The sequence below is a fragment of the Podarcis liolepis genome (genome assembly GCF_965112155.1).
Source record: "Podarcis liolepis genome assembly, chromosome: 13".
Taxonomy (NCBI): Eukaryota; Metazoa; Chordata; class Lepidosauria; order Squamata; family Lacertidae; genus Podarcis; species Podarcis liolepis.
Window position 1 is genome coordinate 43,074,388 of NC_139573.1, and position 12,305 is coordinate 43,086,692.

General features: G+C 41.8%; 1 protein-coding gene across 3 annotated transcripts in view; it reads right to left on the reverse strand.

Moving 5' to 3' along the window:
- Nucleotides 1-12,305, reverse strand: part of TANC2 (tetratricopeptide repeat, ankyrin repeat and coiled-coil containing 2) — a gene marked incomplete at its 3' end in the record, with an annotated part of 194,571 nt that overhangs the window by 119,515 nt on the left and 62,751 nt on the right. For 2 of the 3 annotated variants that reach the window (XM_083469380.1, XM_083469382.1), the window contains 2 exons: nucleotides 7,814-7,885; nucleotides 1,956-2,138 (listed from right to left, as the gene is read on the reverse strand). In XM_083469380.1, the coding sequence (XP_083325506.1) occupies nucleotides 1,956-2,138; nucleotides 7,814-7,885 (255 nt within the window). The remainder of the gene's footprint in view (nucleotides 1-1,955; nucleotides 2,139-7,813; nucleotides 7,886-12,305) is intronic. The other variant, XM_083469381.1, reaches the window with a different exon arrangement.

A 12,305-nucleotide genomic window follows, 5' to 3' on the forward strand; every position in this document is an offset into this window, starting at 1 on the left:
AAACTGCTGCTTCTAATTCACATGTAGAGATGGTTGGGAAGGTATTTTATATTGCTTTATTCTTTTAGTAAACCACTTTAAGATTGTTATTTTTAAACTATCAAGTGGTATTTATGTGAAATAAAGAAATAAGTGAGTTTAAAAACTAATCAATTGTCATTGTTGAAATATTGGCTCAGATTGGTTGCAAAAAAAGGCCAAACCACATGAAAAAGTGAAGAAAGAAATACTTGCCATTATTTAAGATAAAGTATATGAGAATTGTGATGATTTTTATATTGTTTGCACTTTAGTGTCTTTGGTTAAAAAAAAAAATCAATTTAACTACTAACAAATATTGTAGCTGATGTGCCAGCATCTCTCATGGTGTCTGCTGTGAGATAAGTGCATCATCTTTAAAAAGATAGTTTTTTTCAGAAGTACTGCATTATTAATATACATATTTATGCAAACTGATTAATCAACTAAAGCTCAAACAATGAATCAATTAAGTTTTCTTTTATTGCATGACAGCCCTAATTAACAACTAATTCAAGCCCTGTCAGGTATGAATAGTAGAGTTGAGGAAGGAATTGAGAGTTCTAGCCCTTACTTCCTGCCCAACATCACTGACGCCATTATCTTAGATCAGAAGTGGGGAGCTACAGCCCCCTAGATGCTGTTGGACTACAGCTCTCATCATCCCTGACCACTGGCTACGCTCATTGGGGCTGAAAAGAGATAAGGGTCCAGTAAAATCCTGAGGGCCACATGTTCCACACCTCTGCTTTAGACGAAGCAAAATACGAGACCATGTCTGCTTTCCCAAACCTGGCCTTTGCCTCTGTTCCCTACAAATATAACCTCAGGTTCAGGCCCTGAGCAGAAGATAAAGAGTTATATTTTTGAGCGAAGTCTGAGTATATCTGGCACATGGGTGGCGCTGTGGGTTAAACCACAGAGCCTAGGGCTTCCCAATCAGAAGGTCAGCGGTTCGAATCCCCACGACGGGGTGAGCTCCCGTTGCTCGGTCCCTGCTCCTGCCAACCTAGCAGCTCAAAAGCACGTCAAAGTGCAAGTAGATAAATAGGTACCGCTCGGGCGGGAAGGTAAATGGCGTTTCCGTGCGCTGCTCTGGTGCGCCAGACGCGGCTTAGTCATGCTGGCCACATGACCCGGAAGCTGTACGCCGGCTCCCTCGGCCAATAAAGCGAGATGAGCGCCGCAACCCCAGAGTTGGTCACGACTGGACCTAATGGTCAGGGGTCCTTTTACCTTTACCTTTTACTGAAATTATATAAAGGGTGGAAAATTTCCACCTCAGAAACTTGGTTCTTATTTTGTTTTGTTCATACAAGCCAGGAGTGCAGAGAAGTGCCATACCCATTTCAGAGGGCCAGGGCATACAGTTTTGCACCCCAATGCAATGTTGTCTGCAACTGCAGTTCCTTATGTTCCATCGCAGAAAGGAATGACAGCTGCTTGCTTATATGAGAGAAAGAAAAGGACTTGTAACCAGGATCGCAGCTGGCTTGTAAGGGGCTATGCCCCATATCTGCACCAGGAAGTCCCAGGGCCTGGGGAGAGAAGCAACTTCTGAACCCTCAAGTATGTAGTATGTCCCAGGTTATGGGCCATTTACTTATCCCAGAAAACTCAATGGGAGCTCAACGGCATCCCTGTTCTCTTTTTTGATCACACTAGAATATGAGACTTCTGTGAACAGAGAAAAGGTCGATTTCTATCCCACTTCTTATAAATATTGCAAGGTACTCAATACAATTTGTTTTGTTTGTAGAAGACTTCTAACATGAATATTGCATACAGCCCAAACTTGCTCAACTTGTACCATTTCAGACAAGGGGGATTATCAATGGAGCTTTGTGGAAAGAAACTGAGTGGAAGTTTTCGGTGGGATGGTGGAAACAACCTTTATTCAACATTTCAAACTCACTCAACTCGTGTAAGTTCCTTACCAGTTAATTTCTTCATGGGCTGGAGCCGAACACTGATAGACTGATGTGTTAGTAATGGGGAGGATGGGAGAGAGCGGGACATGCCTTCCATAATCCGAATGTGCTGCATACCTTCAGGCACTGGGAGTGTTGGGATAGCATACTCTGGTTCAAAAGCACAGTCGTTCTCTGTGGAGCTGCCACCTGAGAGAAATAGAACAAATAAAATATCATTAACCAAGCATTGCCTCCTTGTTTAAAATACATACATAAAGTCTTAAATTTGTATGCCACCTTTCCACCCCGACCTGGCCACAGTGATCCATGCGACGGTCACCTCCAGGCTTGACTACTGTAATTCGTTCTACACGGGGCTGCCCTTGAAGCTGTCCCAGAAACTCCAGCGGGTGCAGAATGCTGCAGCGAGGCTCCTCACGGGGTCTCTGCCATGGGAGCATATTCACCCAGTGCTTTTCCAGCTGCACTGGCTCCCGGTGGAGTACAGGGTCAGATTTAAGGTGCTGCTTTTGACCTTTAAAGCCCTTCACGGCCTAGGACCCTCGTACCTATGGGACCGCCTCTCCCGGTATGCCCCACGGAGAGCCTCAAGGTCCATAAATAGCAACACCCTAGTGGTCCCAGGCCCTAAGGAAGTTAGATTAGCTTCAACCAGAGCCAGGGCCTTTTCAACACCGGCTCCGGCCTGGTGGAACGCTCTGCCTCATGAGACCAGGGCCCTGCAGGATCTGATTTCTTTCCTCAGAGCCTGTAAGACAGAGTTGTTCTGCCTGGCCTTTGGCTTTGGCTTGGAGCCAATTTGATTCCCTCCCCATTTCTTTTTTCTTTTTCCTTTCTCCTCCTGTGATAAGGCTGCATTTTAATATTTTAATGTTTCAATATTTTAATGTTGTATTTTAATCTTGTTTTTAAGTTGTATTCATTCAACTTGTTTATATTATTGCTTGTTAGCCGCCCTGAGCCCAGCCTTGGCTGGGGAGGGCGGGGTATAAATAAAAAATATTATTATTATTATTATTATTATTATTATTATTATTATTATTATTACAGTGGTACCTCTGGTTGTGAATGCTTCCGGTTACGAACGCTTCAGGTTACGAGCTCCACTAACCCGGAAGCAATTGCTCCTGGTTGTGAACTTTGCCCTAGGATGTGAATGGAAATTTGTGTGCCAGAAGCGCATGCACAACGGGAGGCCCCATTAGCAAAAGCGCGCCTCAGGATAAGAATGGTTTCAGCTTAAGAACGGACCTCCAGAATGAATTAAGTTTGTAACCAAAGGTACCACTGTACTGGTTTACAACACGGGGGGAAATTACATAATTATAAACTTAACAAAAATAATCATAATAAATAAAACATCCAAAAGTACACAACCAAACTGAACAATCTCCACATAAATCATATCTCAATGCCTGTAACATGGTAGATGGAGCAAGCTTGTTTTCTCCTGCTCTAGAGTGTAGGACTTGAACCAGCGGATTCAAGTTACAAGAAAGGAGATTCCAACTAAACATTCGGAAGAACTTTCTGGCAGTAAGAGCTGGTCAACAGTGGAACAGTCTCCCTTGGGAAGTTTTGAACTCTCCATCCTTGGAAGATCTTAAGCAGAGGTTGGATGGCCACCTGGCATGGATGCATTAGCTGAGATTCCTGCATTGCAGGGGACTGGACTAGATGTCCTTTGGGGTTTCTTCCAACTCTACAGTCCTATGATTCTAGTTTTGTCTCTGGCTCTACTCACCCTAATGTGGCTCCCAAAATACAGTGGTGCCTCGCAAGACGAAAAGAATCCGTTCTGTGATTCTCTTCGTCTAGCGGTTTTTTCGTCTTGCGAAGCAAGCCCATTGACGGATTAGCGGATTAGCGCTGTTAGCGGCTTTTAGCGGCTTATCTGCTGATCGGATCAGCTGATAAGCGGCTTAGCGGCTTAGAAAAAAGGGGGGAACCAGCAGGAACTCGCAAGACATTGTCATCTTGCGAAGCAAGCCCATAGGAAATTCGTTTTGCGAAGCACCTCCAAAACGGAAAACTCTTTCGTCTAGCGAGTTTTCCGTCTTGTGAGGCATTCTTCTTGCGGGGCACCACTGTATTAGCTCTGAGGAAAGCTGGTCCTTGACAAGGGGGGGGAATGTCCTAAAACTATCAAAAACTGGAAAATCTTTAAATTTCCATAGTGAAAGCCTTGCGCTCTCAGGTGGACTCTATGATAAAAAAGAAGCCAGTTTTCCTTCAGGACATCCCTGTTCTCAGCCTGGGGAGCCAGTTTTATAAATTGCATTGCCAACGTGGGTTTAGCACATCGCACGGTAGCTCATTTCTCTGGATTGCCTTGTTCAGGAGAACTGAAACAGTGCCCAATCCCTCAAATGAATGAATGCCTTCTGGGCACAGATACAAATTAGTAAGAAATACTGAGCATTTGAATTCATCCAATTAAGGCCAGTGTATACCATGCCAAATTCTGGTCAATGCACCAACTGGATCCCCCAGTCAAGGTTCAAATAGCAACCCACTGGGACAGGGAATAAGGTTAACTTCTGAAACCAGTAAAAAGCTTAAGTGGCAAAACTGCTAATAAATTGAAACGTAATCCAGACAAGGCAGCAGTGCTCTGGGTCAGAAGGGACAAAAATCTGAAGCTGGGGTTCAATGTGCTTTGTAGGGGGTAGTACTGTACTTCTCTTAAGAACCAGGTTGAGTTTGGGGATGCTCCTGGATTTAACTCAGCATATGTGTGTTCAGGCGGCAGCTGCAGTCAGGAGTGCTTATACCTGGCTTAGGCTGAGCCACTAACTGCACCCATTGCTGTAGAGATCATACCTGGCCATGCCAACACATGCATTAATCATATACAGACTGGATTATCACAATGCACTCTAGATGAGCCTATCTTTGAAGAGTCTTCAGAGACATCACTTGGTCCAGAATGCATCAACAAGAATGTAAGTGGACAGCCATGCCTCTCCTGCAGCAACTGCACTGAATGCCAATCTGTTTCTTGGCGCAATGCAAAGTGTTGGTGATTTCATTAGAGACCTAAACAGCTTGAATCAAGGATACATTAGAGGCCATTCCTCCCATCTCATCCTGTCCACTTCCACAGATCTTTCCATATGAACCTACCTGGACCCTGAGATCATCTTCCAAGACCCTTCTTCGTGTGCCCCCTCCTCGAGAGTTCTGGAAGGTGGCAACACGAGAATGGGCCTTTTCTGCAGTGGCTCCCTGTCTGTGGAATGCCCTCCCCAGGGAGGTTTGCCTGGCACCTTCATTATACACTTTTAGGCACCAGGCAAAAACGCTCCTCTATAATCAGGCCTTTAGTTGACTGACATCCTATGCCATAATAATAATAATAATAATTTATACCATTCCCATCTGCTTCCAACAGAATATTAAAAATACAATAAGCATCAAACATTAAAAACTTCCCTAAAATGTGTTTGGGGGGAGGTATTGGGTTGTTTCTGTTTCTGTTTTTATTTTCATTTTTTTATTTTTTTGGTTTTATATTCTGATTTTATCCTGTGAACCGCCATGAGACCCGCAGGTATAGGGCGGTATACAAATTAAACAAACAGACAGACACACAGACAGACAGACAGACAGACAGACTTCTTCTTTGTTTCACTCATGGCGGAAGCACAATTGACAGGAACTAGAGAAAGCGCCTCCTTAATAGCTATGCCGAAACTGCAGAACTCTTTGCGCCATGAGACTGAACTGGTCCCCTTCTCTTTGCCATCTTCCAACAGCTGGAAGACTTCATTTTTATCCCAGCAGGTTTTGCCTTACAGTATAGATAATGTTTTATTAAATTATGTTTATTTTTATTTATTATGTCCCTATCTTATCTCACATTGCCTGGTTTTGTATATTGTTATTTTATTATGAGTTTATGGTTTCAACTACAGAAAGCCGCCCTGAGTAAGTTGCGTGCATTAGAAAGGCAGGATATAAATCCCTATATAAATAAATAAAATATATTCCCAAGTCCTTCCTATTAAGTGTTGCACATTCACTTCTCTCATTCTCCGTTCTTTACTTCTCCTCCAATGAAAGCCATACTCTGTTTATTTAGCCATGCAAACAATGGTGAGGAGATTGCCTCCTGTATATGTTTTAGAGAACTGTTTAGATTAGAGAACTTATTAGCAATTGTAAAAACAAAAACAAAAAACAGACAGGCATGGGCTCTATCTATCCAACGTAGAGTGGTGCCTCAGGTTAAGAACTTAATTCGTTCTGGAGGTTTGTTCTTAACCTGAAACTGTTCTTAACCTGAAGCACCACTTTAGCTAATGGGGTCTCCTGCTGCCACTGCACGATTTCTGTTCTTATCCTGAAGCAAAGTTCTTAACCCGAGGTAATATTTCTGGGTTAGCAGAGTCTGTAATCTGAAGCGTATGTAACCTGAAGCATATGTAACCCGAGGTACCACTGTACTGCTAAACTAAAGAGAGTTAACAATGAACTTGTTCCACTACAGGGTCACCTTGTGCAATGAGATTTTCTGCACAAACCAAACTGACATTGCTGGGTACAACCCATTGGCTCATCTTGCCTTAGAGAGGCATTAGCGCTACTACTGTTATAATGTATTTATTAAATTCATTATCCTGCCCTTCTTCCCAAAGCAGGGCCACAAGAATGACCAAGTGGCCATATTCTGGATTGGAACAATGAAGACCTACAATAAAAATGAAGTAATCTCCAGTGTCACAGCCTGCTAACTTACTTGTAATACAGATATTCCACAATCTGTGTAGCTAATAAGTTACTGACAGAAAATTAGATAACTTTCTATCAGGTATTTAATTAGATTTCTGTTCAAGATATGAGACGAAGGTTCATCTTTCATATTTTGATGTAATTACTTCCTAGAAATATTAAAGTGTCTACTGCTTAGAGAACTTAAAACTATCAAGTGGATTTTAAATGCTTCAAAATAAATAAATGTGGATTTTTTTTTACAGGTGGAGCAAAAGAGGAAGTATGCAAACAGCTGGCACAGATCTGATTTAGTGGAGCAAGCAGGTTAGTGCTCAGAATATGTTTCCACTGATTTCTTGAAGCAGCCCAACTGAACTGCATTCTGATGTGGTATTTTCCCTGAAGAAAGCTGCTGCTGCATTATCATATCCCATTATCCAACAGATATGCATATTTTTATTCCCTATTCCCAATAAAGTATACTCAACAAAGCCCACTACAAAAGGAGAAGTGGGGGCTACTAATTCAAGGAAACAGAACATTATTTTGTCTAAATCGCATTTAACGGAAGTACATATATAAAACTATTCACAGGAGTCTATCTTCATCCTTAAATGTTTGGCATTTCTAAAAAGATTGTGCATCGCTGCAGACTGAAATACATTAAAATATAATATCACAAATGGGCTATGCAAGTGTGATGGGATGATGAGCTGCTTGTGCGTAAAATCCAAGTCCCTCAGAGTTTGGTTAAGTCCGCAAACGTCTGTCTGTAACGGAGACCCTTAAGCATGGCTCCGTCAGTCGCTGGCAGATTCCGACAGTGGTTGCTTTCGGAATCTCTTCCAACATAAAAGCTCCTTAACGGAAACACGTCTTCTGGACTCTCTGCATGACAGTTTCCGGCGAGGAGTGGGTGTCCCTACAGGAGGTCCTGAAACCTCCCCACTGTTTTCACTGGAAGTGTCTCTGAGCCATCCCTCCAGCTCACTTTCCCTCAGCTCACCTCCTCTCCCCCTACTGGTTCCCTCTTCAGCTGCTGAGTCTCTCCCAACCTGTGTAAGCCCTTCCACCTCCCTTCCTTCCGATGGCAGTTCCCTGACATCCAGGCATATGTAATATCTGGAAATCCACGGTTTACTTACCTTGCCCAGAATGGCTCTGACAGTAGTCTATGCTTGCCTGCCTTCGGTCTGATGGTTCCTCGCTTCCTCCATCTGCAGGGGAACCAAAACAGCACAAGTAAATCAGCAAGGCAGATAGATCTGGCAGACGCAGCTTCTCTTCCAGTAGCATCACTATCAGGCTAGGAGGCCAGCTGGTTTTCTTTTGGTTGCAAGAGGAAGAAAGCAACCCAAGAGCAAAATCTCTTTGGTTCGTGTCATTAGTCCCTGAACCCAAGGCCCCCAAAATCTACTTTAAGAGTCTCCCAATGCCTCCACAAATATCTGGACAAAATCACAATGCCCATCATTTAATTTTACAAGAGATCTAAACCATTTAGATAAACTGATCGAAAGAAGTATCGGTAGTTAATAATATTCAAAATAAAACCAGTAGTTGAAAACCAGCTGCTTATTCTATGAAATATTCCTTCACACTGAATTTATTATCCAAGCAATCATAATACACAAGTGTTTCTTATATTGTGCGGCTGTTCAGAAAAAAAAGTTGCAGCAGCAGAAACTAACATGCAAATAAACCTTTGTGGATAAATGGGGACATGGAAATCTTATGCAATTAACCACACGTCATTCTCATTGATCAAATTACCAGATTAGTTACAATAGATAAACATGTCAATACATATATACCAGAATGAATGGCATACTCAAACTAGAATGTGCATTGAAGTAAAGACATTAACAGCTAGCTGAAGCTTATATTAAGTATATAAACTATAAATTTAATTACAAATGAAAAAGCAAAGGAGGCAGACAATACTAGATAATAGTAGCAGGACAGGCTTCACACTTGAAGCGTTCCATGCCAAGTGTGATATTCACTACCACATAGCCTTAAAAATCTAAGTCTGCCCAAGCAAGAGTCACAAACACACACACACTTAAGAGTGAGATACCCAATGCTAAATTACTTCCACAGAGAAAGTTAGGCCTCAGATTCTCCTTGGAAACCTTCCCCAAATATCTTTGATGCCACCATTCCAAGTCTAGAAGGTGTCTACAGGAGTAAACACTTAAAATTCTGAAAATCATGTTACTGTCAAGCCAAACATCAATTGGAGATCAATAAAGAAAAAAAGATACAAAACTTAAATCAGTTTGTTCGATAGCCTCATTGCTGGGAAGCAGTTTTAGCTCATGCTTCTTTATTTGTCAATGCTACTTTGATGCAGTGTTAGAAACTGAGATATGACACCTTCAACCTAGGTTATGGGAACAACAACGGAATCTCTAGGCACGCTTTTTTATAACAAGAATACAAAGCTGAAAATGAATGAACTGCAGCTAAAATATTATGTTCATTTTACACATGGTCAGTCTTTCCCCTACCCACCCACCCCAAAATATTATTACGAGGGTCTCTTCTATAGCCTTCAGAGAATAGCTGGATGTGGGGGAGGCAGAAAAAGTCCTCCTTTCCTTACACACTGCAGTTTCAATCTGATATCCCAGGCTCAGCAACTGCTCACGCTAATGAAACTCCCAGTCGCAAAATGCGCCTAGAACAATGAGAGTTTCAAACACCGCTTTAACCTGGATATATTACAAAAATAGGGAATTAAAGACAATTAATACCAAATGGTAGTTTTGGCTGCAATTCTAGGCACACTTAGGTTAGTTTCATTGGATAAGGTGGGATCTCTGAACAGATTTAGGAGAAGGCAGTTTGCGTATTAAATTGCAAAATCACTTACACGTACTTCAGAAAGACTCCCATAAATTTATTTCACCATCAATTAATCAAAAATCTATTATTTAAAAGGCATATGATATGAGTCACACAAAAGCCATTTCATAGGTTGGCAGTCATTATTTGTTTTGCTGATGTCTCTATAGGATTTTTGGGATTTTGCTACAGCTGGGGTAAAGAATCTTTTTCAGCCAATCAGGGGATAAATGCTAACTGGTAGGCAGGGCCAGAGACAAAATAGGGAGGAGTAAATGTAAATTTTTACCTTTGTGTATTAGCCTAGTTTGTTCACACACTCACAATCCTCTCTATTCTCCATTGAGGCAAGCATGAAGCACTCAAAAAAAGTGCTAGGTATGGGTGTCACCACATGAGAGTTCCAAGGGACACATAGAGAGGTCTGGAGGACCATATGTGGTCTCCAGGCCTGAGGTTATCCACTGTCGTGCTCCCGTCCAAAGCCATGAGAGCAGCTATTACTTGAGAATAAGGAAGAGATCTTCATTCAGGCTCATAGCAATACAACCTCAGCAGCCATCACAAGGTCCAGAAATCACAACTGAACAAAAGCTACAAAGATGTCCCAATAGTTGCCACACACCTCTTGCCAAGTTTTTAAAGATGAGCGAGTTCACGAGATTCTCTTTCCCTATGGGTCTGCAAGGCACACCCATCCATACTCATCTGGGTGGGTGTATCTGATGCCCCAGTGAAGGTGGCACCTAGCTCTCTGTGACAAGATTGTGCCCTTCCCCTCTGCCTCCAGTGCCATCACTGTCCAGCTCCTCCCTCTGGCTGGTCAAAGTCTTCCTTGCTCCCTGACCTCTCTAGGTATTATTGGTACAGTACATAATAGAATGGAGAATAGTACAGTGGCATGTCTAATTGAGTCTTATATATCAAGCCGGAAAAGTTACTAGCCTGTTTTTTTAAGAGCTCTTAGAAGACTAGCAAAAATAAAAAAAGCTTTCTACCTGGTGGGATAGCAGAGAAGGGACTGAGAAATCTCTCCTTCCTATGCCAGCCTGCTCACTTGCCTGCACAGAATTAATTCCATGCACCTGCTTGCAAGGAGTTCTTACATACAAGGCTGATCAAATTAAATTCAGCACAGGTTGTATGAGTCAATGATTCATTTGTGACAAGTATTACTCAAGGGAAAACTAAGGTCAAACAGCATGTACAAACAGTGGATTTGAGAATGCCACATCCAAACTCCAAATGACAGAAATTCTCCATAGCCCTTAACAATTATGCTCTTGGAAGCAAATGCCTCCACGGGAAATGAAAAATCCAAGGAGTCTGAAAATTTATCTAATATGAAGCGTATCTGGTGTGTCATGGAGCTGGTGTCCAATTGCCTTGCTGTTTGTCCATGATCACAATCAGCTAAGCTATCATAAAAGCTATCAACCAACTGCTTTGCTACAGTCACGTATGCTGAATTCCTGAGTTCCTTTGGCTTCCTCTGATCTGATAGTATCTATAGTATAGTCAATCCCTCTGAAGGCAGAGGGCCTTCTCAGTAGTGGCAACTGCCCTGTGGAACGCCCGCCCATCTGGTGTCAAAGAAATATACAACTATCTGACATTTAGAAGACATCTGAAAGCAGCCCTGTTTAGGAAAGTTTTTAATGACTGATGTTTTAATGTATTTTTAATATTTTGTTGGAAGCTGCCCAGAGTGGATGGGGAAACCCAGGCAAATGGGCGGGGTATAAATAATAATAATAATAATAATAATAATAATAATAATTATTATTATTATTATTATTATTATTATTATTATTATTATTATTATTAAGCTTCCCTTCCTCCTATGCTCATGTTTCTTGAAAGGTGGGCATGATAGTAATATAATGAACAATGCAGTTCACTCATTTGATATTGGGTATTTTTTATAAAACTGCCACAGAAATTGTGTTTATATCTTTTAGACGCTTTTCTACTGCATATATTTTAGTTTATTTTTTGTCAACGCAGTAATCTGTAAAATACAAGCATATAGTTGTGGCAAGGTTCCTTCAGCATGGAGGAGAAATACACTGCAACAGGGAACTGCATTAAACAAAGATGAGCCACATCTGGGCAACTCTAGGAACTGGGACAACTCAGCCTTTTCCTGTTGTTGGAAGGAAATCTGTTTGCAAAGAATCTCTGGCTGTGTTCACCTTGTTGGTGGAAGGGTGGTGCTTTCCTATCTGCTGGAGAAATGACGGAGTGGAGCTTCCCACGAAAACATCAATACACAGTCTCCAGGCTATAGATCTGGTGCCCCTCCAACTCACACCTTACATTAGGGACTTCAGTCTCACAATTCCTTCTAGAGCTCCCGGCATTTCTTAACTCTCCCACCATAGGAGTTAACTGCAGGGTCCCGTGGGTGCTTGGGCACCCACAATAATAATATAAATGTGGGGGTCAGGCACACGAAAGCTTATGCCTAAAACCACTCAGCTGGTCTCTGTGCTACATTATAATTTTTAAATTCTTTTGGAAGGATTCCTTTAAAGACTTTCTTAGATCATATAATTTTTTTGAAGACATGATTCATTTAAGGGAGTTTTTAGGTTTTTAAGAAGAGTCTTTTTAACTATATTTTTAAAGAATTGTTTTAATTTATTATGTACATGCATACGCATGTGACGTCACATGTACACCTTGCGGTAGCAGGCACCCACAATCCTAAGGGTGAGATGGCACCCCTGTCTCCCACACCTAAGTGAAGATGGTGTAATGCCATTTCTCATTTGGCACTTAAGG